This window comes from Lissotriton vulgaris, chromosome 9 (genome assembly GCF_964263255.1).
Source record: "Lissotriton vulgaris chromosome 9, aLisVul1.2, whole genome shotgun sequence".
Classification (NCBI taxonomy): domain Eukaryota; kingdom Metazoa; phylum Chordata; class Amphibia; order Caudata; family Salamandridae; genus Lissotriton; species Lissotriton vulgaris.
In genome coordinates, this window is record NC_141697.1 from 1,236,483,650 (window position 1) to 1,236,510,337 (window position 26,688).

Genomic DNA, 26,688 nt, shown 5'->3' on the forward strand with positions numbered 1-26,688 from the left:
TTGTATAAGGACCTCTGCTATGCCCATGTTATTTGCAACTGTAGCGCCTCGCTGCCTAAGCACTATTAGATTGTTTGGGTTTGTATTCCACATCTGGAGTCAATTGGGACATATTCATTTTCGCTTTTCTACAAGGTATTGTATAAAGACCTCTGCTATGCAGCCCTGGCTGGACAGTACCTTTTAATGAGTGATATTTCCAACTCCTCTTAGAAGGGATGTCAGCTGACTGTTCTTTTACCGCCATGAACAGTGTTTTCATGCCCCAGCAGGTCCAAAAATTAGAATAAAAATCACTTAAAGTCAGTATTTTTCCCCTTACCAGTACACACTTAAAACAGTAGTAAATATATAGAGTTTAATTATTCAAGACTGATGATTAAAGTAAACAGAGATGGACGGAAAGGCCAAGTTAATGCTGAAAAAATATGATTCATGAAGTTCTATTTGAGTATCCTATCCGGGCCTTGCAGACTATAAAAAACGTGAACATACGGCCAGTATTCTTCACTTGGAAAGGTGGAAACTCTCCCTTCTAGGCTAAACTTTAAATGCTCGACCCCACCACAGATGCCATTTAGGAATACTTGGCACTTATTGTGAAATACAATATTCACCAAGACACCTTGGGCCTTGTTTAGAGCTTGGCAGCTGGGATACTCCGTCGCAGATGGGAGTGATTTCATGCCCACCCTATTTCAAGTGCCACAGGATACGATGCACTCGTAATACAGCGGAAGGGATAACCGCCTCTTTTGTGATGGAGTATCCCATCTGCCAAACTATAAATCAGGCCCCTAGACAAGAGGTAAGCATTAATCAGTATTACCTGCCCAGTTATCACCGATTGCCTCAGGAACTGAATAAGAAGCCTTACATAGGTCCAAAAAGCCAGCCGTCCTACAGCACCCGCTGCACCGCAGCACAGGGACTCACACAGTGCGCACCTTGCACTTCAACCCTGAATTATAACACTTCTGATTTCTAAACACTGTAAACACATAACTTACAAATGGATCTCTAGAGTTAAACTATGAATCCATGTTAAAAGGACACCTTGACCCAGGTTTACTAACACTTTGCGCCTGGGTTGGTCACAAAAGAGACACAAATGTAGTGAAACTTGTGGTGGGATTTAAATTTCAACACAAATGATGAATTGCGGTGGAATGTTGCCCAAAAAAAGCACTTAGTAGCACAATGCGCTACGTAACGTCAAAGGGGCATATTATGGGTTGTACCTGGGCATTCCCATACAACCACCCAAATGTTTTTATGCAAACCCCTATCTACTAACATTTGTAGACAAGGATTTGCGGAAAATAAATTATGCCTCCTGGAGACAGATATAACAGTGAAGCAATTCGAAAAATCTCCACAATTTTCCTACTTTGCCTGAGTGCTGTTCTGCACACATAAAAGGAGGGCAAAGTATAAAATTATAGGTTTTGGACGGGAAAGTTTCCTTTACTGAACAAAATCTTTGCCGGACGGTAGAGTCTCGCAGCTCTACCGGGGTCTGCTACCGAACAGCCATGGTTTTGACATTAGAGATTCCACCACAGACCAGAGGCTGGTCCGGTTCGGGGGCGGTATCACCCCTCTTGTATTTGTAGTTCTGTTATTGATTACCATGGGTAGATTTTCTTTTCTGATAGCTCAGTGGGTTATAGCTTTAGACTGCAGTGATCGCAGGGGTCTTAAAAAATTCAGTGGCGCAACACAGGACGCGCAACCCTTGAGGTGCCGGGGGCCCCTGGGCTGCAGGGGGCTCTTGAGCTGCAGAAGGCCACTCGGCACAGTAGTCTGGCACGAAAGCTCCTCATTAAACATGAAGCGGCCCCCTCCAGGGACGTTGCAGGGGACCCCTTAATGTTTCATTACGCCATTGGAAACATGCATTTCAATTTGGAACCTATCACATTTGCAATCCTAAAAAAAAGACCAGAAATCAATAACATAGTTTCAGGTGTTAAGTGCAGGAAGATTGCTTTTCAGATCAGAAATGTTATACAATGTAGCAAAAGGGACTGAAAATCATCCCACCAGAGCCTGGGAATCTCGTTTTCTTCAGTTCACATGAAAAGCAGAAGAAGGTGACGGCCGGGGCCTCCCCTGTTACCTTTCTCTTTTTTAATGCTTCTCAGCTCCCTCCAGGTAAAAACCATACTTTGCTGCTCACCTTGAGCGGGTGAGCGGCTCTCTGACATCCAGGGGAGGCGGCTGAGTGGAACCAGCCCTGACAGCCTTGTTTCCTTTTACTCCTAGCGCAGCTCCTGCAGCCTCTGAGGCCAGGGGTCGCAAGGAAAGGGCTAGGAGTAGCAACGGCCAAGCCAGAGGTCGCAGCTGCAACTCCTAGAGACCCCTAAATGACATTCATAAGGACATCTGACAAGTTTCCTGGGTGCTACACTGCCCACCACTGCCAGCTTGACTACACCCCATCAACAGTAAGAACCTCTTACATAGCCCGTTACACACCCTCACACTGCCCATCACTGCCAGCTTGACTACACCCCATCACCAGTGAGAACCTCTTACAAAGCCCACTGTACACCCTCACACTGCCCACCACTGCCAGCTTGACTACACCCCATCACCAGTAAGAACCTCTTACATAGCCCGTTACACACCCTCACACTGCCCATCACTGCCAGCTTGACTACACCCCATCACCAGTGAGAACCTCTTACAAAGCCCACTGTACACCCTCACACTGCCCACCACTGCCAGCCTGACACCCCCATCACCAGTGAGAACCTCTTACATAGACCACTGCACACCCTCACACTGCCCAGCACTGCCAGATTGACAACACACCATCACCAGTGAGAACCTCTTACAAAGCCCAGTGCACACCCTCACACTGCCCAGCACTGCCAGATTGACAACACACCATCACCAGTGAGAACCTCTTACAAAGCCCAGTGCACACCCTCACACTGCCCAGCACTGCCAGATTGACAACACACCATCACCAGTGAGAACCTCTTACATAGACCACTGCACACCCTCACACTGCCCAGCACTGCCAGATTGACAACACACCATCACCAGTGAGAACCTCGTACAAAGCCCAGTGCACACCCTCACACTGCCCAGCACTGCCAGATTGACAACACCCGCATCACCAGTGAGAAACTCGTACATAGTCCACTGCACACCCTCACACTGCCCAGCACTGCCAGATTGACAACACCCGCATCACCAGTGAGAAACTCGTACATAGTCCACTGCACACCCTCAGACTGCCCAGCACTGCCAGCTTGAGACCCCCCATTACCAGTGAGAACCTCTTACATAGCCCAGTGCACACCCTCACACTGCCCAGCACTGCCAGCTTGACTACACCCCCATCACCAGTGAAAACCTCTTACATAGCCCACTGCACACCCTCACACTGCCCACCACTGCCAACTTGACTACACCCCATCACCAGTGAGAACCTCTTACATAGCCCATTACACACCCTCACACTGCCCACCACTGCCAGCTTGACTACACCCCATCACCAGTGAGAAACTCGTACATAGTCCACTGCACACCCTCACACTGCCCAGCACTGCCAGCTTGACTACACCCCCATCACCAGTGAGAAACTCGTACATAGTCCACTGCACACCCTCAGACTGCCCAGCACTGCCAGCTTGAGACCCCCCATTACCAGTGAGAACCTCTTACATAGCCCAGTGCACACCCTCACACTGCCCAGCACTGCCAGCTTGACTACACCCCCATCACCAGTGAAAACCTCTTACATAGCCCACTGCACACCCTCACACTGCCCACCACTGCCAACTTGACTACACCCCATCACCAGTGAGAACCTCTTACATAGCCCATTACACACCCTCACACTGCCCACCACTGCCAGCTTGACTACACCCCATCACCAGTGAGAAACTCGTACATAGTCCACTGCACACCCTCACACTGCCCAGCACTGCCAGCTTGACTACACCCCCATCACCATTGAGAACCTCTTACATAGCCCACTGCACACCCTCACACTGCCCACCACTGCCAACTTGACTACACCCCCATCACCAGTGAGAACCTCTTACATAGCCCATTGCACACCCTCACACTGCCCACCACTGCCAACTTGACTACACCCCCATCACCAGTTAGAACCTCTTACATAGCCCAGAGCACACCCTCACACTGCCCACCACTGCCAGCTTGACTACACCCCATCACCAGTGAGAAACTCGTACATAGTCCACTGCACACCCTCAGACTGCCCAGCACTGCCAGCTTGAGACCCCCCATTACCAGTGAGAACCTCTTACATAGCCCACTGCACAGCCTCACACTGCCCACCACTGCCAGCTGGACTACACCCCATCACCAGTGAGAACCTCTTACATAGCCCACTACACACCCTCACACTGCCCACCACGGCCAGCTGGACTACAACCCCATTACCAGCGAGAACCTTGTACAAAGCCCAGGGCCCACCTCATCACATTGCCCATCAGTATGAGTTTTTCACCAAGTCCAGTGCCCACTTTCACACTGCCCACCGCTGCAAGCTTCTCTACCATCCCTTTAAGGATAATGCCCTCAAATTCACATGTGCATACTCCTCACACAGCCCAGCGCCAACTCTCTCACTGCCCCTCACTGCAATTTCTCCTCGCATTTCAGACCGGTGTGAGCCCCTCAGAAGACCAGCTCCTACGAGCTGACATTGCCCACGATAGAAATCTTTTCTGTATGTCAGTAAGTGCAATACTCCCACACTGAGAACAGCAAGCTTCTAAACACAGTCAAGTGTTCGCCCTCTTACACTGCCCACAGCTGTAAGCTCTTCTTGCACTTGCAACCTGTGCAAGCCTCACATTGCCCACCATAGACAGCTTTTCTGGATGCCAGTAAGTGCAATACTCTCACACTGCCAAGAGCAAGCTGCTAAACACATTCCAGTGCCCACCATCCCACTCTGCCCACCACGACAAGCTCTCCTCACACTTTCAGTCAGTGTGAGCCTCTTACAGAGCCCAATGTCTACCCTCTCGCACAGCTCAGTGCCCACCCTCTCATACCGCCCACCGGTGCAAGCTTCTCTACCAGCCCATATGTGCAGTGCACAGAAACTATCAAGCAATGCCACCTCCTCACAACTCCCACCAGTGCCACGTGTCACACTGGCTGCCAACATCAGCTTCTTAAAACCCAGTGGCGACTCTCGCAATGGCTACCAGCGAGGCTTCTCTACTAGCCCAGAAGTACAATGTTCTCAAACTGCCAAGTACAAACTTCTCACACATTCCAGTGCAACTCCCCCCGATCCCCGCCCCATAGAGCCAAATGCCCCCTCTCACATTGCCACCCAGGGAAATCCTGTCTACTAGCCTGTAACAATAATGGGCTAACAAAGACAAGTGAAACGTCTCACATCGTACAGTGCCCACCACCTTCCACTCCCCCTCAGGACATGCTTCTCTACTAGCCCCTAAGTGCAATGCAACCGAACTGCCAACCAACAACAATGCCTCACATGGCACAATCGTGTGGCTACTCCCTGCCCACCAGTGCCAGGTTTTCACACTGGCCACTGCATGAGCTTTACACAAATCCCAGCACCCACCCGTTCACATCGCCTACGACTTCAGGCTATTCTCTGTATGCCTACGACAGCGATCCCCTCACACTGTCTTGTGACTGCTTTCTCAAACTGGCCACCAGTGTAACTTCCTGCTCTCTGTCTGAGTGTGCTGTGTGTGTTTGCTGTGCATGTATGCTTTGTGTGTATGTATCGGCATGTGTTAGTAGGCGTGTTGTGACGTGCGCGTATCAATAGGAATGTCTGATTCAGAAATGCTTTGGATAGATATTCTTTGAGATAACTTTGATACTACAACAGCTCAGGGAGAAAACCTGGAAGCAGGAGTAAAAAGGTGGGAATGAAGAACGGTGTTTCTACTGTCGTCCACTACCCAACCGTATCTACAGTATATTGCAAACGTAAGTCAGTGCATGCACGCTTACCCGTCCCAGTTTGTGGTCCGCGAGTGTGCAGGAGTCCATGAATGTCTGAGCGATGACCGAGAGCACCGCGTCCACGTTGTCGGAAGCCTGAACATCAAAGATGAACTGAGGGTTTTTGATGATATTGATCCAGAAGCGGAGGGGGAGGCTGTGGAAAGGAAGCATGGGGGTTAATTTAGGGAGCAGCATGAGGGGTATGGATGGGTACAGCAAGTGCCAATCGCACGTCGAGCAACCAGTATGGCGACACCCCCTTTCACACAGAGGGGGACTCTCCAAAGGCCCTTCAATATCAATTGAGAATTGTTACCTTTTCCTTATAGATGGAAAATATGTACAGACCTTCAGCTCAAAGATTTACACAAAGCCGTGTTAGGTAACAAATATCAAAATACCCCTGCTGTTTATCAATTCCCATCATGCATCAAAGGGACAACAGGAAGAACCAAACATCTTGTTTTACACCCTTAAATGTTTTTAACAAGGGACAACCAACCTCGAAACATCAAATTTAAGTTAATAGTGCTGTAGTATTTAATTTGTTTTAATCTCCACTTACATAAATACATCAATTATTTCAAATTAATATTTACACAAAAAATATTTTTATTCATTTTGTTCAAGTTTAATGAACTTTTTTTTTACTTTTTCCTATAAATTACCAAAGGAATAACTACCATCGGGAACAACTCTCTCGAGCGTAAAGTATTAGGAATGATAAAGTTGATTAAATTAGAACAAATATTTTTATGTTAAACAGTAATGCAATTTAAATGTATATATTTATTTGAAATGTAAATCAAAATAAAAAACAACAGTATTACTAATAGCATAAAAACACTTTTATTAATTGTTTTCAAGTTTAATAATCTTATTTTGACTTCTCCTAATATTTTACCATAGAGAGCTCTCTGCCACTTGGGCAGAAATCTCCCTATGGTAAAGTATGGGGAAAAGTAAAAAAGGTTTATTAAAGAAAATATTGTTACCGCAAATATTTATGTAAAATATAGTTATATATTTATTTAATTTGTAGATCAAAAAATGCAACAACATTATTTACTTATTTTTGGATCAAATGTTTAATTGATTGAAACATATTAAATGAACACAATTATTAGTCATTATTAAATCCCTTACATTAAAATATTTATATTTATTTATGATTTATAAAGTACAAAATGTTATTTAAATGTTTAAAAATAAGTTTAAAAATAAGTTATGTTTATTTTTATTAAAATAAGGTTTTTGAAATATTTTATAATAATACATATTTTTATTATGTTTACACTTTTAACAATAAATCATACATATAAACACACACACACACAACACACACAGTCAAAATAAATTAATTTAATTTAACATTGTTTCATATTGGTTTCAATTTCAAGTGCCTGCCACCATTGTTTTCTTGTGGAGGGTGTTGCAGTATCAATGGTAGGCCATGTGTTGTGCCGGACTTACTAATGCACCTCCTTTTTGGCAGTAGAAATTACACTCGAAAATGTGGATTCACTCCCAGTTTCACTGTTCAGGGGGTGAACACATGCACGCCTAGACTTTTAAGTAACTTTACACTTGTATATAGTGATTAGTCATAAATGCAAACCTTTTTCCCTCTTCTATCCTTCCGCTACCCTTCTCAATCCAAATAACTGACTAAAATATCCACCACTCAAATTACTTTCATATTTCACTATACTAATTAACCACTAATCCTTTATGGGTTCCGGAGTAGCGTGCTGCATGCTGAAAAAATGCTTTGACGCCTCGTCAGGGGCAGTAAGCGCTACATAAATGCAATGCAATTACAATACAATTAGCCAAAAGTAGCAAAGTTCCTCAAATGTTTGAGAGTAAACTTACATGTGAAACCTACTCAGAAGTGTGAGTTACCTTTGTGAATAGTACTGTCTGTGTTCACTTCTTTATATTCTTTACACATATGCTCAAACTTCCCCATTATTAACAATATAGGAAACATATAAAGGAGCTGACATCCTTAACATTTGCAGCCTTGAAAAAGTTCCAGGATGACCATCCACATGGGGTGAAACACGTGTTGCCTGACGCAAATTGAAATAGTTTGCCAAGTGAATATATTTAAAAGCCAATTAAATTAATTAATTAATTAAGCAAAAAAGAAGCAGAAAGTACTCCAGAGAAATAATTTGGGAATGTAGATCAAGATTTTTGAGTAACTCCAACATATGTGCGGGAAAGGACAATTTTGAAGAACTAACTACTGGCACAATATATGATTACCTTAAAAAGCAGTAACATCAGAACTCTTTGCCTGTGAATGACTTTTTTTTTTTAAACAAAGTACAAACTTTGTACATATATTCATGAGCATCAATGTCTGAATTCTGCTCAGAAATATTTCTTCATCTAAGTAAAGTCTGTGCATGAAGATCAAGGCTTGATACAAGTTCGCCTCTTCGCTTCATTTATCCTTGAATTTTATGTAGAAGCCAAAAAGTTTTAGCTCTGTGCTGATCTGCTTGTACATGGATTGGGGAAGCATGGCACTGGCTAAGCAGAGCTGTTTATAGGCAAGAATAAGGTCACGGAGCCACATGGTTGGGCAGGTGTTTGACCAAGTAGGGCTTGGACCAAGACTGGTTTGTGCTAAGTAAGGTTACGGCGAAGCAGCGATCTGTTGTACCAGGCCTAGGAAGCGGGGTGGGCAAAGGCTAAAGATGCAATTCTCATTCAGAATCATGTGATATGCTGCACTTTAAGACACACCTGTTTGTTTTCCAGATGTGGATGGTCTCCGGGTCCGTGATGCCATAGTGTAGAGCTTGGTCATCCAAGAGGTCGAAGAAATACTTGACAGCAAGCGGCACCGGGCGGCTGGTGCTGAGAATCACCTGGAACAAGTCATCAACAAACTTCTGCAGGGTTCCCTGTAGAGGAGCAAATGCAAAAGAGTGGGGTCAAGAAAGAAGGCTCAGGGCCAATCAGAAGGAGCCGAACATGGACAGTGCAGGGCCATCACTCCTACCTTCATTGAGAGAAGACGCGTCAAGTATATTTCTGGGATGGCTTTTGCCCGCTCACGGTCCCGAAGACTTCCCCGTCGGTGTTTTGGAAGCTCTGGCTCTTCGGTCGGCTTTGCCAAGTGCCAAAGCTTTATGCCACCCTCATCTGCATCCTCCAACATTGGCGTTTCTGAAAAACAATGAACTACTTTTACACATTATCTTCTGTACCGAGATCAGGCAGGCAGCAATGTGACCTGGATAGCAGTCGCAAGTGTCTTCAAATGTTAAAAACAATCCCAAGCGAGTGATGACAAGTCAATTGTACATCTACCCTCACACTTACCAATTTACACAAGTGCAGAACTGTTACTTTAGTTGCTGGGAAACCGTGTCTGTTACCAATCAACATTGATTTCCAAGTGTGAGGCAAGGGCTTTCATAGCACATTATTTAAAAAGGCACAACTGCTTTATCAATGGTGCAAAATGACTAGTGATATCCTCTCTTCTCCTGTCATTGGTGGTTGGTAAGACGGGCAAGGTCACTTAAACTTTGCTTATAGTTTGGTGAATGAACCCAGGCTTGAAACACCTTGTTAGGCCAGTTGTCACCACCTGTTATTTTATATTGAAAGCAACAGCAGAGTGATAAGCTGTTCCTCAATGATGCTGACATAAGGTAGAATGCCCTCGACTCCAGTAACGGGTTGGTCAACGCATCACCACTGCACTACTGTAGAAAGCAGCATGACTATCCAATCACAAGCATTTCCTTAAAAGACATTAAGTGGTACAATCAGAGTGACAACAAATGCCACAAACTGACATGTTTGGACAGACAAGCAGAGACGTCTTTGACTGCTCCATTCTAGCGCCCAACATCCCTTGCAACGACCAACGAAGCATGGATGATTACCATAGAAGGGCAGTTGTGCAAAGACTGCATGCCGACGTGGGACTTTAGGCTCAAAAGACCCTTGCTAAGGACTGCGGAACAGACATGTTTATGATGCATGCAGGCACAAATGCATTAATTATTCCCTTTGTGGAAAGGATTACAGGTGGTCACATCTTTAAATCCTGGTTGGGCCAACCCAACGAGCTGGAGCACTGTGTATCTTGGTAGAAAAGGCATCCATTATTTAGGTTACAACAGACACCAGGGTTGTGGCACGTGCTTCATATAGTGGTCATTCATAAAACTACCTTACGTGTGACTATAGAAACAAAATGTCACTTACCCAATAATGCTGGGATGCTGTAAATCCCTAAGGCTGACCCTTGCATTGGGCAGCAGGAACAGCGACCCAAGAGTCACACTCCTCTGCCCAACGACAAGGCTTTCATCCTACGAGCAACAGATGGAAACACATAGCTCCAAAAACTACCCGGAGACCAACATATCCACTGCCAACCTCAAGCTGCCTTCCTCCAGGATCAGAAAGATTATCCACTAAACTTGACCGAAAGGAAATGAAGGTGAGATCCCAGACGACTAGTGAACAACAAAAAACACAGCATGATCTGCTGTGTTTGCTTTTGAGTAAAAAGGGATAACATGAGTGCCCTCTGGTGATTTTTCAAATTTGGTCTGAATTGAGGGTGCACAAAATGTTTAACTTCACAATTGTTGGGTGATTTTGGTAAACTTGAAGAGTTTGTCTTGACAAATCTCCATTTCCGCAAACCAGTATATGTTATGGTGTGATTCATAAAATGTAATTCATTTGTATTGACAACTCTTTCGACTGAGATCCTCGCCTTCCAGTGGGGTTTTAAAGATATCATGAATTCTTACTATTAGCCCCAGATCACTCCACTCCTCCGAAGCTTATGCTTTTCCACTTTTTTAATTCCTTAATAAAGAATTTTGCAATTTTAACAAGAGTTTTATGGATTTGTTCATTTTATTACATTATATTATTTTAATGGAAAACTAGTTTCATGTCATATTTAAAAAGAAAGAAAGGTCTTATCATGCTGGATGAGTTCTCCACGCTGAGATGCCAGAAAAACAAAAAAAAACACAAGAACATTTGAAAAATTGAAGAAATTTTAGTTAAAAAAAGAAGAAAGACTGACATTAAACTGAAGGCATTATCGTAATACTTTTATAGAAAACTTTTTAAATCTTTAAGGGACCAAAAGTTATTTAATGAAGGATTATAAAATGTGCTTGATTAAGGCGTCTGTGACTAGACGGCCTGTCTCTTCGCTCTAAAGTTGAGCACGTATACACCGGGGCACTTCAATGGACTTGTCAGTGTTACACCGTGTTTGGCTAGGAACGCAATGATGTGCCACACTGTAATAATCCCCTGGGCTGGAAGCTGCGCTGAGCACTCCTAACACAATTCCAGACCCTGCAATAAAACGGATTCCCTGGGACCAATGACAACCTGATACCAGGTTTCTAGGAAAGCTGCATGACTAACGTGCCTGCAGGCGAGGCCTGCTCTTACTTTACATTATAAAGTTCAGGGAATCTCAGCTGCTGCCTCATAACATGTGACTCACTCTCTCCAGGGATGTAGTCATGATTTTCTGGATGGATGTGTTTGCTCAGACGAGTCACCAGCGCCACCGTCGCTCCATCTGGTACCTAGAAGCAACGCAGAACATGGAGAGTTTTCACATTTTCAGCTTCGACACAAAATATCCACAAAAAAGGCTTGTGATTGTGCAGGCACAACACAGAGATGGCTCTCAGGAAGAGGCCAAGTCATCAGCTCCAAAGAACTAGATATCACTACAACACACACTCTCAAAAACTAAAATAATATCCTGTTACAACATGATCTCTACATGTGTGTGTTTTCCTTTTTTTGGACATAAAACTATCATTGACCTGCGTATGGTCTTGGTTCCGAATGCTTGTTGACTGTTGCATCAATCTGTTTTTACTATGTCTTTTTTTTAATTTCTGTATGGGTACGAAGTCGTAATGTACATTTTTAGGGCCTCATTATGATGTCAGTCAGAAAGCATTCTGACCGACTCGTTGTCGGAATCATTTCCGACCGACTTGGGTTCTGGGAGTCCAACCGACCAATTACACTGGTTGTGAACACCGTTCGGTCAACGCCTATTGACTTCAGTGGGAGTCAATGTTCTGACAGACAACACTGGCTCCCATTGGAGAAAGGGGTAGTTGTGGAAAACCTTGCACCCTGTGGCGGGCACCCCATGGCGCCTACCACACTGTGCATGGTTGGAAAGAGGGGACCTATAGGTACCCCCTACAGGTCCCAACTGGAGGCCTCTTGGTGAAGGGGGCCCCCAAAGTAGGTTTCTGACAGCGGATTTGGGTCAGACAAATCAATTCAGAAAGGCTGTCGGAATCAGACATCGTAATTGGACGGTCGGAAACATGGCCCGTTGAGCTGTACAATTAGCTCTGAGCGACTCAGACTCTCCGAATGCCAGTCGGATCCGATTACCAGTTACATTGTATCATAATCGGTCGGTCAGAAACTTGGGTTCCGACACGGGTTAGGAAAATCTGAATGCCATTTGGAACCTTTCTGAACAACTTCGTAATGAGGCCCTTAGTCTTCTAGAAGCATAATTTAAAATACCTTCTTTGTTTTAAGAGTCTGTGAGCTTTGTTTATAACTGCATGCTTTTCAGCTACAATGAAACCTCTTTGAATCTTGAGTGAAGCAAGTATGACTGTAGAATTCTTACAAAACTCCTTTGTCACAGCTCAACATACATACATATTGCAGCACGGCATGTGTCAATCGCTCCCCCCCAAAGTAAGTGTCACCACTTATTCTTGAGTTTCACCTCATCCCTGCGGGTCATTTAAGTCTCCAAAGAGGTTATTGCAGAATCACTCTTGAGTAGATGAGGACAGGCGCTTCGCCCCAGCTCACCTTATAGTGCTGCACAGTATTCACTCGCTTCCAGCTGCCCTGAACAATGGACGTGAGGTCTTCGTCAGAAAGAATCAAATGGCCAGCCAGTCCAGACCTCCACTCTAGAAACACGGGAATAAAACAAAAAGGCACTAAGTTAGCACTTTGACAAACATTTGTGACTTCATAAATACAGAACAGGTCAGGCTGGGATGAGGAAGACTGACAAAGTGCACTTTCCACTCATTATGGAACCCGAGTTAAAGGGACTGGAAGGACCCTTAACTAAAGAAAGAAGGAAAACCCTTGCCCATGGGCAGCTGAACTGCAGATGGACTGTGATTCACTGCCACTGCCTCCAGTTATCAAATAGCCACCATTAAGGGACTAGTTGCCACCATCCCTCTGAAAGAGGGCCTATTTTGAGTACTTCCCATGGTCAGAGCTGCTCACCGAGGTCAAGTGTGTCGGGGTCCGGCCGGTGGCCGCATGGCGTTCCTTTATACACCTGGTCCAGGATCTTCTCTTTCACCTGTGTGATGGTGTCACAGTCGAGCACCTTCACCGGCACCCCCTGAGCATCTTCAGCCGCCAAGCCTCCTCCTGCTTGAGTCACAGCATTGAGTGTCTAAAGAAAAGAAAAACAAAGGCGCACCAACCCATCAGAGTGAAGCATAGTTCAGCCTCCGGGCAGATAACGTTAGATGGGCAGCAATGTACGAGATGGGTCCCTCTGAATGGATACAGCTCGCTGGCTGCCTGGCCCTGAAGTGGTGAGTGGGCACTTGGTCAGTAATACTGATAAATGGACTTCCCAGCCCTAGGGCTTCACATGGGGCATTGAGTCGCTCATCCCATTTATTGCTCACCGTATATTTGTGGTTTTAGAAGAACCACTGGGTACCGGAAGACACAACTGTCCTGTCATTACGGAGAGGGTTGACTTCACCCATGGCCGCTACCCAAGGAGAGCCATCAGGCAACAGCAAGTTGAACCTGCTGCTCCCTCGTGGGTAAAAATGACCCTAAATGCCAAGAATACGGTTCCTCGTGGACAAGTAAAGTTTAGATGGCTATCTTGTCTCACTTCTCTGGAAAAACATAAGTGGATGGTAATACCCTGGAGACAGAGTGGGCAGACATTGACTCAGTGACTTGACTATTCCAAAATAATAGGATGGCAGATTGAGAAACATTGCAAGTTTAGCCAAAAAGTCCTGTTGTTCGGGGCTCAGTCAGTGCATCAAGGAGGGATTCCCAACACAAACTATATACGCATTGTTCTTTGTTGAACATCAGTGCTTCAACCAAAAAGTAAAATTTTAAAGATGCTGCCTCAAAATGACAAAGTAGCCACTAAGAGCTCGGTGTCCCCTGAATTTTACTTTATCATGCTAAATGCTAACAAAATATGGGAAATGCAATAATAAAGAGTGCCTATGGTAATATCAGTGACTGGCAACAGGCCGATAAGAGGGGGCATCATAGGACCCGCAGCTTAGCAGATACAGGTGAGGCAGAATAGGAAACATAGCTATGGCTAGTGTAACGTGGGCAAGGAAACCCCTCTAGAACTACAGGTAGCAGGTTCGATAAGTGGCAACAAAGCAACCCCAACTCAGCCCTACATCCAAACACACAAAGGGTTACGAGAGGAAGGCTTGCAAACAGCCCTGCCACTGGCAATCGCTTGTGGTAGCAATCCAGCCCTCCATTTCCAACACACAGAATGTAAATGTAAATGTACATGTATTTATATAGCGCAAATCACTGACCGAGGTCGGTATCTAAGTGCTTACTTAGGGAACCCGTCCTGGTATTCCCCTGTGAGATATCCCGGCAGGGTATCCACAAGGTGAAAGCCAGGCATCCCGCCGCGAGGGGCCGTTGTGGAGATTAAGCAAGCTATTGCCCAGAGTCGCAGAGTGTGAACCCGTGAGTCGAGTAGGCACCAGAGCGAGAATTATCGAGTCCGTGGAATTATTGAGCCCAACCCCCATCGAGGCGGGGAATTGAACCCTGGTCCCGGGCCGATCTCAGCTTCCTGGTCTGCCGCCTCTAACCCCTGAGCCACACTTCTCCACAGGGTTCTACACAGGGTTGAAGCTCTTTGATGTTTCTTCCATCGCTAACATGGCTTTGATTCTTGCTTTGACCTAAGACCCAGCACGCTGTGGGTAATCATATCACTGCAGTAATCATATCTAAAGCTGGGATGGTGAGGAGGTGGGGAATGCACTACTGGCAGAAGATAGATAGCGTGGAAATAGGGATGCACCATAGAAACCGTAGTTACACCTAGCAGAGCACGGAGAAAGGGAAGCCCCACAGTAACCGTAGCTACACCTAGCAGGGCGCGGAGATGGGGATGCACCACAGTACCACATATAGAAACCCTCAGCAGTACTTAGGGCTGACCCAGAGGGATCAGGGCATTGGGATTCGCACCGTCCAACACATGATCAGAAATAAAAGTCCATACAAAGTAAGATCCATTATTGGTGAAAGAGGACGCCTGAGGATGAAGCATGACACATGGGTTTAAGTTTAAGGGCTTGCCTAACAATTTTTGTGGTATGTTCACTTCACCTTGAACAAGCACACAGGACATACAGACACTGACATACAGACACTGCACCCAACCCATGGATGAACCATCTTAACCTGGGTATAGCACAGATTGATCGGGTTTCACTTTGTAACATCAATTGCATCACAGTAACCTGAGCTGTGAGCAACAGAGGACAACGTTCGTATACAGGAAGGCCCACTGATGTTACAAGACATGGGTAGTTACTACAAACAGGACAGGGTTCATGACGGTTAACAGCCCGGCGGTGGGTCCGAGATGGTGTTTAGTGTCAGAGGTCAACACTACACTATATTAACTACACACAGCATCCTCCCAACTCTCAAAAAGTTCCCCCTCACCATGAAAAGGCAGACGAGCAGTGCATAGGAACCCATGATAGCCAGAGCAATGCAAACTCACCAGCGTCTTGTACTCCACGTCATCCCTAAGGAGGCGGTTATCGTTCAGAGTGTATTTGGCTTTTCCAGTAACGCCGTCCACTGGCCCTTTGTCCACCTGATGCTTGATGCCACGAAAGAGCATGTAAAGAGGCTCTCCCGCAGAGTCCTGGCAAACAGAAATCACAGGATGAAAAGTGCTTTTTCACACACTATAGAGCAGTATATATTTCAATTACTCGGTAAGAGAGCCTGAAGGGTATTCAGGGATGTGCAAAGTGACATAACCACTTCCATCAAAGAGCTGGTGTATTCAAATACACTCCATGCTTCCAAGGTGAAGTACTTAGCGGGTGATTTCACTCGTACCATCACGCTGTACAAAAATCACTGAATGAATACATACATCTGCTGGTGGACGTTCCCTTGGGTGACACAAAGCTCACAATTTAACTTCTGGTGTGTGGAAAAGAAGAAGCTAGGCTTCTGCCTTTCAAGTCTGTGCTATAATTTTTAGATAGATGCTTGCTCTTTCAACAGATGTCTCAATCTATCACTCAATCAAATTGGATTTGTATACCAGGCACCGTGGATGGAGTGACAGGCCATCAACCATAAAAAACTGTACTTATAACATATGAGTTCTATCAGACACATGATGCAGCTCTGTTGTAGATCAGCCTTTGGATGCTGTGCCGTCTTCTACTCAAGAGCAGTGGGCGGAGGGTGAGCTTCGCTCTTATGTTACCGGCCGATGCCACCGAGTTCTTCTATTGCTTCCCGGTGTTCAGTCATAGAAGCGAGAAATGACAACTCCTGGCACGTGCATCACGTGTCGCTGTGAAGACATGGGACACTAGAACACCTGAAAGTTTCCGTGGGAAATAAATCATTCTTAGCTTACAAATAACCAGCTTGAATACTTGACGGCTGCAACAATGGAGGCAAAGCCGTTGGTGTGAGATGCGCTGCAAAGCCAAACATTAGCGTGACGAAGGGAAGGAGAGGAGAGAAGGGCTAGTTTAGTAGGGCTTTGGCTAGTAGAAGCAGTGCTTGCATGGGCTAACACAAACAAGACCAGGAGAAAGATTTGGTTAATGTGTCTGACAGTGAGAATGTCTCCTCCCAAATTAACCCCTTCGATGCTCATGATGAGCTCAGCTCGTCATGAGGCACGGTTGAGCTGTGCTGATGACGAGCTGAGCTCGTCATGAACAATGGGAATAGAGATCAAGCAGCACAGGAGGGGAATTGCTGCAGCAGCGATGGTGTTAAGAGAAAACAGAGTACTGCTGAGATCAGTGCTTAATTTGTAAACAATTAAGTGCCAGGGCCCTTCTCAGAGGGTCACTGGCACTGCAAAAACCATACCCTGCCAGTGCTGCCAACATAACCCCTAACCATCGCACTCTTACAAGTGTGACAATTCAGACTATTTCAGGCCACACAAAGCTTAATAATGGCATGATAGGCTGGTATGATTCATTTTCAATATATATTGTCTTAATAAACTCAGTTGTTGTGTCCATCTCAAAACTGGAAAGACAGAACCTCCACGTGGTAGATTGTCACTAGAGCCGGTGCTGACAAATAAGTGCTGGTGCTGAGCACTGGAAATCCCCGGCACAAATTAAGCACTGTGAGATGTCACCCTCTGAACCCAAGTACTTAGGACCTAATTAGATTGCCTGCTCTGTCCTGAGCTGGGCAGACCATCAGTTTTCTGACGGCCGTGCAGCTGCTAGGATCGCCATCAGAAAAGGTACTCTGAATGCCTGACAGTCTAGGGGCATCAGAGTAAGGACATCAGACCACTCACTCTATTCACAGCAAAGGCCTCGCCTGTTTTCAGCACAACCTGGCAGTGACGGACACAAAATAATAATGACTCCCACACCCAAGATGAAACCTTCCATGGTGTGAGGTGAATAGTTTTTCTTTTGCAAACAAACTCCTGTTTAAGGCTTTGTTTCTGAAAAACCAGAACGTTTAGTGAACAGCTGCCTAACTAACTGCGGTAGTACCCCAAACTTGGTGTACCTTCAGAGGTACCACCATGACAGCGGTTCTTCCGTAGGCACATACATCAGTGCTGGGCAGGCGGTGATCTTCAGATACGGTGGTCGCCGGTCTATCAGGGTGGTGGGGGTAATGGCCTCTGCCACCCTGACAGACAGAGTAAAGACAACCATACTTTCACTCAGATCTTTGATCAATTCATTACTTGTAAAGTGACAAAATGGCTGATACAGATATTTTTCAGCAGGTCGGTCCTCTTCAGTTGCTATTGTGTCTTGGACAGAATTCATCATTCTTCAGACTCTCTGGGCCTGATTCACAAAGGTAAAATGAGAAAAAAGTCTAACTTTACGACTTTCGGTATTCACGAAGGGCATTTACTACTCGTAAATGCCCTTTGTGAATACCGGAAGTCATAAAGTTAAACTTTCGTCTTAGTTTACCTTTGTGAATCAGGCTCTCTGAGTGTAAGGAGGACTGCACTTGGGAACTAAAAGGAAGTGGCTGTTTGCTCTCACCCGTACGAAGGTGTACAGACAAATGGACATCCAGTTGGTGAGCAGCTTCTCCACGACAGTTTCAGTCCTGAAAAAAAAGAGACAGGCCACAATCAGAGGCTACTCAAGGGGATTTAGAAGAACATTATTGGGTCACCAGTTTATATCAACTGCTTTGACTCAATTACAAAATATTTGTAAGATAAGTCATCAAATAGTCGCATTTTTGTCAATGTTTATTTTCGTAACAAAATTAAGCAATTATAGGAAAACATGTATTTGCTACTTTCATGTATGATTGGATGTTATTTAAGAGATTTATAAAGTGCCTCATAAGCATAAAGGGCTTTGTAGCACTGTACAAGAAAGCTAAAATTAGAAAGGGCACAGACAATAACGAAAAATACCTAAACTAATAATAGTCACTGTCTATAACTAAACAAAAACACAATACAGAGTAACAAAAAAGAAAAGACAGAATGTAAAGACAAAAATAAAACTGGTAAATTCAAGAAAGCAGTGTTTTTTAAGGAAACGTTTCAGGGACTCGTCCACTCAACTGCTTCCTAGTTCTAGAAATGCAAACCTTGAACTCTCTGGCCTTGACTGTACCTCTTCTGATCCTGCAGTTCACCCTGACATTTTGTGATTTTCTACTAAACATATTGGGGTGGTTAGATAAACACCCTTAAAGCTCATACAGGCTATTTTAAATGTATGAGAACTAATCCAGGCTATGAAGCGTGTGTGTAATCTGACTCGACTGGACAGTCTCAGCAACTAACCTGACTGCTGCAGGCAGTACTGTTCCAAGTTACTAGTTAAATTCACCACCTCTCTGCTCTCCCCTGAAACTCTATCTACTTGTAGAATGTGTGTTCATGTTTTATGAGGTCACTTTTGATTGAGAAGAACAGTTTTTAAACACAGTTTTTGAACAAGTACAGTCAATGTGTGAGCGGTAACAAAAAGTTCAGAGTAGAAAAAGTGTTAAGTGTTGGGTATACTTTTCACACACTTCCATGTGCTTAAACACCGATGCTTGTGTTCATGTTTTCAAGATGGAGGCAGTGGTTACCCTTGTCCAGTTCTCCATGCAGTCTAGGTGCCATCTTAGTATGGCTCTTTTTCTGCTTCTAAACACTATCTTAGTGAACGTTAGCTAGCAGTTTAATTCGGTCAGGAAATTCTCACAATTGATCAGTTATGGGGACGTTGTAGCTGCGATGCGAAATCAGATTATGATGCCAACTTTTGCATATCTTTAATGCTTCTGTTCGTTCTTCCCTTTCTCTTACCTAGGTTGAATAACCCTATTTCCCTTGGCCTACACAAGGGGTACCTTTCTGTTTTTTACCGTTCTTACCTTCGCAACATCAGTTTGGGATTTTTAGCAACATACTGCTCCACCAAATCATTAAGCAACGTCTTCAGGATGTCGGTAAAGTACTCCAGCTTCCCGTGGAGGGACACGGTGAGAAGGGAGGCCACGTAGCCTCGGTCTCTCGGTGAAAACGTGCGCTGGCTCTCCAACGTGTGAATGAACTGCAAAGCCAAGGACAAAATCACTTGAATACATAAGGGCCTTTAGAAAATAAAACTTTAGGCATGCTCCATTTAATGCTGCTACTGACGTTTTAACAGTGCCTAATACCACCTCGCCTCAGGCCGCACCCAATAGGGATACGGATAGTTCTAGGGTTGGATGAACTGCAACACCTTACGTCAAATAAAACCTTGCAGGCACCACATTTTAGCGTAGACGTATCCGTGAATCTAAGACAAGGTTTGAACAAAGATTTGGGAATGTAGACTGGGGATGAATGCTGTTTAAAAAGTTATACTCTTGCAAAAACAAACTTTGGGTAGCAAAATAACTACAAATATTTGGCACCACAAAAAGACAGGGACCTGCAGATAACAGGGTTTTATCCTGCCGGTTCCAACGAGCCTATTATACTTCTAAGGTTGATAAAGTGAGCACCACTAAATTGGCAAATAACAGCACCAGTTTTGTAAATGCTAAGCTATGGTTGGTGCTGTACAATAAATGAACAATAAAAATAATAATAATAATAGTAATAATCATTATTAACAATATATTTAATTGTAAATAGTATATAAATATATAGAATACATCATGTATGCTTGTACATTATATAGAAACAATGATTCTAAGTTATATTGTAGGTAATTGTGTCTAATAAATTATACTGTATATATATATTACATTACTAGGATTAGTATATATAATATATTAGATTCAATTATATAAATATATATAGATATTTTATTCTATATAATTATTTTGTTCTGTATAATTGTTATGATTATAGTCTAATAATACTAATATTACTGATAATAGCTTTTTATTATTAAGCAGCAGCAGCAGCAGCATGGATGGAGATTTCAAAGTTCACAGAACTACAAGTTGTTTTTTTTTTGTCTGAGGAACTAGTGAAGCATTGTCTAACCAGTCTCACTTCGGGAGCACCTTTAAGGCCTGCTGGCCGGCTTCTCACAAAGATATTTCCATTAAACAGACACCTTCATGCACTCACATAGGCATGAAACAGGCAGCACCTCTTTTAAGGCATATGTGCGCACCATATACTTCTGTTTCCACACACTGGCTCAGTAAAGCGCATTATTTAAACTAAGTATAGAGTTGGGAATTAGAAGTTAACGTAAATTTTTAAAAATCTATTCCACCTACACATTTGTTTTATTATAATTGGTTTTAAGGAGCTTCAATTATATTTGATGTGATTGTCACTCAAATGTACTTCTGGAATGTGTACCATAATTAATCATTAACTGATGTCCAGTGACCTCTGGCTGCCCTTGGACTCCAAGAATAATCCCCACACTAAGTAAGTAAATCCTTCAATAGCCATATTTAATATTCTTTCAAACTATGAATGCAACATCTGTTTTTGCCATTAGTGCATTAACAACTTATGTGATACAGTTCTAGAGACATATCAAAACTCTGGATTTTCTACCAATTGATACAACTATCGTTGATCCAAATGGTTGCTCAGTTCAACTTCAGGTACGTTTTGTTTACGTAAAACTAAATACGAGTTTCTAGAAAGTGAGCGACTGCTTCTTTACCTTTGTGAGGAAGAGTTTGCTGTTGAGTAAGTTCGAGAGCTGCACCAAGCCCTGCTCCACAGTCTGCCGGCGACATTCAGGCACATCGAGGTCTCTCCGGAGAGGGGACTCGCGGTGCCCAGGGAAGAAAATCCTCTCTGCGTAAGTCTTGTAATCCAAGAAGGGAATTCCAGTGCCAACCAAGTCACTGGCCGGGTCCATCATTTCCGTCATAAGGTCTGGTGAGGAAACAAACAGAAAATGAAAGACCACAAGCTACTACGGCATGAGCAAAGCAACTTACGAAACCCTAAAGTGATGGTCAGCTAAGACCGCCATTGTGGTCAATAGACAGACTCACAAGTCTATGAACTTCTACTTTATGACACACAGAGCTTGATAGGTGAGCTGGGAAGGTAGCTTGATGGGTGTGGTAGGCAGGGAGCTTTATGGGAGCGCTAGGCAGGTAGCTTGATGGGTGCATTTACTAGAATGATACATATAGCCCACAAATGCTGCTGTCTGGCTGCGCGGTGGTCACGCTGGAATAATATTCACTCACATAATATATATGAGAACACCACCCTTTCAGAGCATCAGTTCTTGTATTTCACGTTTTAATATGGAGACATGTTATTTTAGTTAAACCTACTTCGACAATTGTCCAGTCTCTATAGCCATCTTTTGAAGTGAAACAGCATTCTTCCTGAGCGTATGTGCCAACTTTAGGAGAAGTTGAAGCATTCTGCAAATGTATTTTTGGCTTCAGACATTCTCAGTGAGCTGAGCATTCTAACCAAAAATTGATACCACAAGACACCTAAAGGATACTCGTCGCCGCTGTAGGTAGGGCTTGGGGTATAACAGGTGGGCATTAGGTGAAGGTAGAGAAGCATAGCTAAGGCTAACATGAAAGAAGTTGGAGGGTAACACAGAGGCTATCACAGTTGTAAAGGGAACCACTGTGCTGACCCCCGGCTGCTGGGACCTGTGCATTGTGCAGGCACAGGATAAACCCCAATGAGCCAGACACAAACATTCATCCATCTCAGGGAGATAAAACGAGACCACCACTGCAGAAACACGAACCACCAATAGCAATAGAAGTCGATGTAATGTGTGGTGTGTTCTATGATACAGATCAGCAGAGCTACGTGTGTTAATATTGTGGGGTGGAAGGCCTGGAGAGAGTGCTGGCAGTGGTCTCCCCAACTTCTTGTATTTCACAACCCTGGGGACAGACATTGGGCTAACAGGCATGCATGGGTGCACAGCAGAGTGCTGCAAGCGCTGCGTGGAGTGGGCGTGAGCCTTACCTGTGAACTCCTTCTTGCAGCGATCTCGCACGCTGGTTTCCAGGTTCTCCAGCTGGATCTGAACCTTCTTGTAATCCCTCAGGGCTTGTTTGCTCTTCCGCCTGTATGGAGTGAGAGGAGAGGTTTGCACTGAACTGTACGTTTATTTCACATTATTCCATTTGATGAACAAACATGTGTCTTCACTTCTACTTTTTAGATGAGAGGTGCCTCTGCAGTTTGCAACCATTCACGTAACATTGCACAGTGATTTGAAAATAATTAATGTACAATGATTCAGGTCTAAGGTGTTAACATGAGTAAAAAGCAGGACTACTCCTAAGCGTTTGAAAAAGGCTTGCTGTCCCACAGAATAAAGCCACAGAATTCAACAGTGGCTCAAAATCCCCACCACCTTTTGCTCTCTCAAAAGTATCCTTTCCTTGCGTTTGCCCCACTGCTTGGTTTTGGTTTGGCAGGAAGATCTATGGAGTCCGAGCTTTGTATCACAAGCACTGGGACATGCGAGGTGCGAAGCCTCTTTACTTTCCACACTTCTTGCTCAGCGATTCGTGCCCTCCTTAGAGGCAGAGTGGATATTGCATCTGAGACTCATGCCCCACTTGCCTGTCATTTATCTCTAGTTATAGAAACAACTCATCTCCTGCCAGCCACACCAGGCATCATCCCCACCTTTGCTCTTTCCCCCTCAGTATCATGGAGGCTCAGCACTGAGGTTCCAGCACTGACTGAATGGGAATGCGTGGATTAAGATTCCGTGGATGTCCTGAGGGGCCGTTTGGATAATCCCACCCATATCATGCTCGGATAAAGATCATGTGGATGCCCTGAGTGAGTATAACGCTGGTGATGAGGGCTTTGGGTGCTCCTGACCATGGCGTGCTCAGACATAGGCTTCTTGGCTGTTCTGAGGGGTGATGCCTGCTTCTAGGCAGGACCATCCCTGATCACTGATCCTGATCTAATGCAGGGGTTGGGAATGAAGAAACCGGTCATGCTCCATAGGTGGATCCACGCCTGTCATGGGTGAAGGGTTGTAAATTCAGATACCTTGAATTTTAGATCCATTCCTGCCCTAAGAAGAATTAGAACCGCAGATCTATTTCTGCCCTAATGGTTGGTTGGACAGTTAGATCCCTCATATAGCAGACTCACCCCTGCCCTAGGGATAGGCCGGGCATGTGCATCCCTTGCGTGGCACACTGCTTCCTGTCCTAATGGGAGGTTGGGCATTTACATCCTTTGTAAAGCAGAACCATGTCGGTCCTAACAGGAGGATGGACAGGCACATCTCTCCTATTTCAGAACCATGCCTGTCCTAACAGGAGGATGGACAGGCACATCTCTCCTATTTCAGAACCATGCCTGTCCTAACAGGAGGATGGACAGGCACAACTCTCCTATTTCAGAACCATGCCTGTCCTAACAGGAGGATGGAGAGGTACATCTCTTATATGGTCCCGTCTCCGTGGCAGAGCCATCTCTCTCCTACAGAGAGGTTGCACAGTAAGGACCCTTGTAGTGGTCATCAGGATATTCTAGTCATGCAGATTCCTTGTACCGCACCAGTTAGGGTCCTTGTGCTCACAGGGTGTCCAGCCTTACCTGTAGATGAGCACAATGATGAGGACGATAAGTGCCACGAAGGACGCTCCCACTCCTAGGCCGATCTGAGCCTCCAGCGGGAACGTCAGCTGGCTCTCGGTGTCGTACTGGACTCGACCCAGGAGGAAGTTCAGATTCCCCACTTGTACCTGCAACGGAAAGCATTGCAACTTTACTGACGAGCAATGATTAGCAATTTAACCAACTCTGAGCTCACTTGCAAATGAAAATCAACACGGGCTGGCATTATCTACAGACAAATACATTAGCTGTAAATGCAAAGGAACTCTCAGGACAGTCATTACTTACATGCATCATATCTTGAGATGTGATGTAAGAACTGTATTTGCCAAACAGAGAATAATAAAAAACACTGCACCGTGATAGTAGTCAAAGCGCATGTACACAACTGCACAACTCGATTCTGAAGAAACCCATGGGCCAAGCACTGCATTGAGAGCCACCTTCGTTCTGCTCAGAGCAATCCATGAAGCAGCACAACCACCTCCAATACAATTAAAAACACACACAAAAAACTCCACTAAGATACCAGGCAGGAGACCATGAAGCAAAACCAGGGAGACAAATAAACACTTCAAGCCCAAGGCAGGTAGGGAATCAGGATACAGCATCTGTTAGGCAGGGTATAATGGCAACAGAAAAACAACTAAGCACCCCCAGGAGAAAGGTTACTACCTATGTATCATAAGAAAATCAGTTACTTGAGTCACCTCTTTTCACCCCATCAATGCCAGTTTCTACTCAATTACCGTAAACTCTGGCAGGGAGTCCATCCCCTCCCGCTTGGTGGGCTGCCGCGGGATGGGCTGCTCTGAAGGTGGCTCACAGTACAGGTGGTTGTGTGTCAAAGTCTTGACGACACACACCCCCTCCCCGATCATTGCCACCAGCTCGTCCTTCGTAATGGCCAGGTCCAGGTTTTCACCCTGAAAAATGAAAGCAAAGGAACCATTGTCATTTAGGCAAGAAAGAACATCAGAGTTCTGTGGTGTGTGGAATTATGAAAACAGGACGACAACTCCAACAAGAAACATGCCGCAGTCAAGGCAGTGTGGACAAGCAGGACTAGCAGAAGTTGGGTAAAGCGTGCCCTCTTTACTGACATGGGACTATTGACCTAGTCCTCGGATGTTGACAAAGCAGTGGTGAGAGGGTACTGGTTTTTGAGGAATAATACTCCAGAGATTTTTTTTTTACTGTTTCAAGGGGGCCCACTCATGCAAAGTTCTGCTTAGATGCTACACCCAGTCTCTAGACCTGACATTCTGAGCGTATCGAGTGTGTGCGATTGGTGTATATCAGCCCATCTGTGGTGACAGGACTTCATATGTGGTGAGAGTACAACTGGTGGGATCAAGAGGCCTATTTTAGATTGTTCCTGGTTTAGCATGGTACATATCAGAGGGTCGATCTTGCTTCCCCAGGTATTGTAAGTGGATTTTCTGCAGACATGAAGACATTGGGAAGCGTGCCTAACACAGAAGTGACAGGGGATGGAGATAGGGATATCCTTAAAGATTCTACGAAAACCTTTTAGCAAGGGACAGCTGATTAATTTTTCCTGTGCGCTGTCATTTAGTGGATGGTAACAAAGCAAACACAAGGAGATGATGGACCGAGCGCTGACACTTTTCAGACACTCACCCCTAGTCACAGATCTGGGTTTAATCCATCACCGTTCTTTAGCCCACTCTGCCACCCCAGTTCAGACCCAGCTATATGCACATCAGTCTTGACCCTGTGCCTCATGGGAAAAGTCCAGCCCAAGCTGCCAAGCCAGGTCTTCTCTGAACCGGAAACAAGCATCCTGGGACTGGTTTCTGTGCAACACCCTTCATCAGCCAGGCTAGCTTGAATCCAGTGGCAAAGTGAGCCAGGGATCCATGTCTGGGCATGCCCTGCCAACTTATGGCGTACAAAGCAAACACAATGTGATGATGGACGGAGCACTGAAACTTTTCAGACACTCGCCCCCAGTCACAGATCTGGGTTGAATCCATCATTGTTCTTTTGCTCACTTCTCCACCTCAGTTCAGACATGGCTATATGCAAATCAGTCTTGACCCTGTGCTTCATAGGAACAGTCCAGCTCGAACTGCCAGGCCAGGTCTTCCCTGGACCGGAAACAAGCATCCTGGGACTGGTTTCTGGGTAACATCCCTCATCAGCCAGGCTAGCTTGAATCCAGTGGCAAAGTGAGCAAGGGACCCACGTCTGGGCATACACTGCCAACTTAGGGCGAACAAAGTGGATGGTAGGCACAAGGAGGCAAGTTAGCAGATTCTGTTGTTAAGGTTCAACAGAAGGTTCTAGACAGG

At 44.9% G+C, this 26,688-nt stretch overlaps 1 protein-coding gene across 1 annotated transcript in view; it reads right to left on the bottom strand.

The window, feature by feature from the left end:
* Positions 1–26,688, bottom strand: part of PLXNB1 (plexin B1) — a 328,917-nt gene that overhangs the window by 11,390 nt on the left and 290,839 nt on the right. Inside the window, exons 22-34 of the mRNA XM_086939394.1 lie at positions 25,120–25,296; positions 24,350–24,498; positions 22,745–22,845; positions 21,450–21,667; positions 19,699–19,877; positions 18,354–18,420; positions 15,839–15,985; positions 13,300–13,474; positions 12,865–12,968; positions 11,504–11,588; positions 9,008–9,174; positions 8,749–8,909; positions 5,995–6,142 (exon numbers count right to left, since the gene is read on the bottom strand). Of these exons, the coding sequence (XP_086795520.1) occupies positions 5,995–6,142; positions 8,749–8,909; positions 9,008–9,174; positions 11,504–11,588; positions 12,865–12,968; positions 13,300–13,474; positions 15,839–15,985; positions 18,354–18,420; positions 19,699–19,877; positions 21,450–21,667; positions 22,745–22,845; positions 24,350–24,498; positions 25,120–25,296 (1,878 nt within the window). The remainder of the gene's footprint in view (positions 1–5,994; positions 6,143–8,748; positions 8,910–9,007; positions 9,175–11,503; positions 11,589–12,864; positions 12,969–13,299; positions 13,475–15,838; positions 15,986–18,353; positions 18,421–19,698; positions 19,878–21,449; positions 21,668–22,744; positions 22,846–24,349; positions 24,499–25,119; positions 25,297–26,688) is intronic.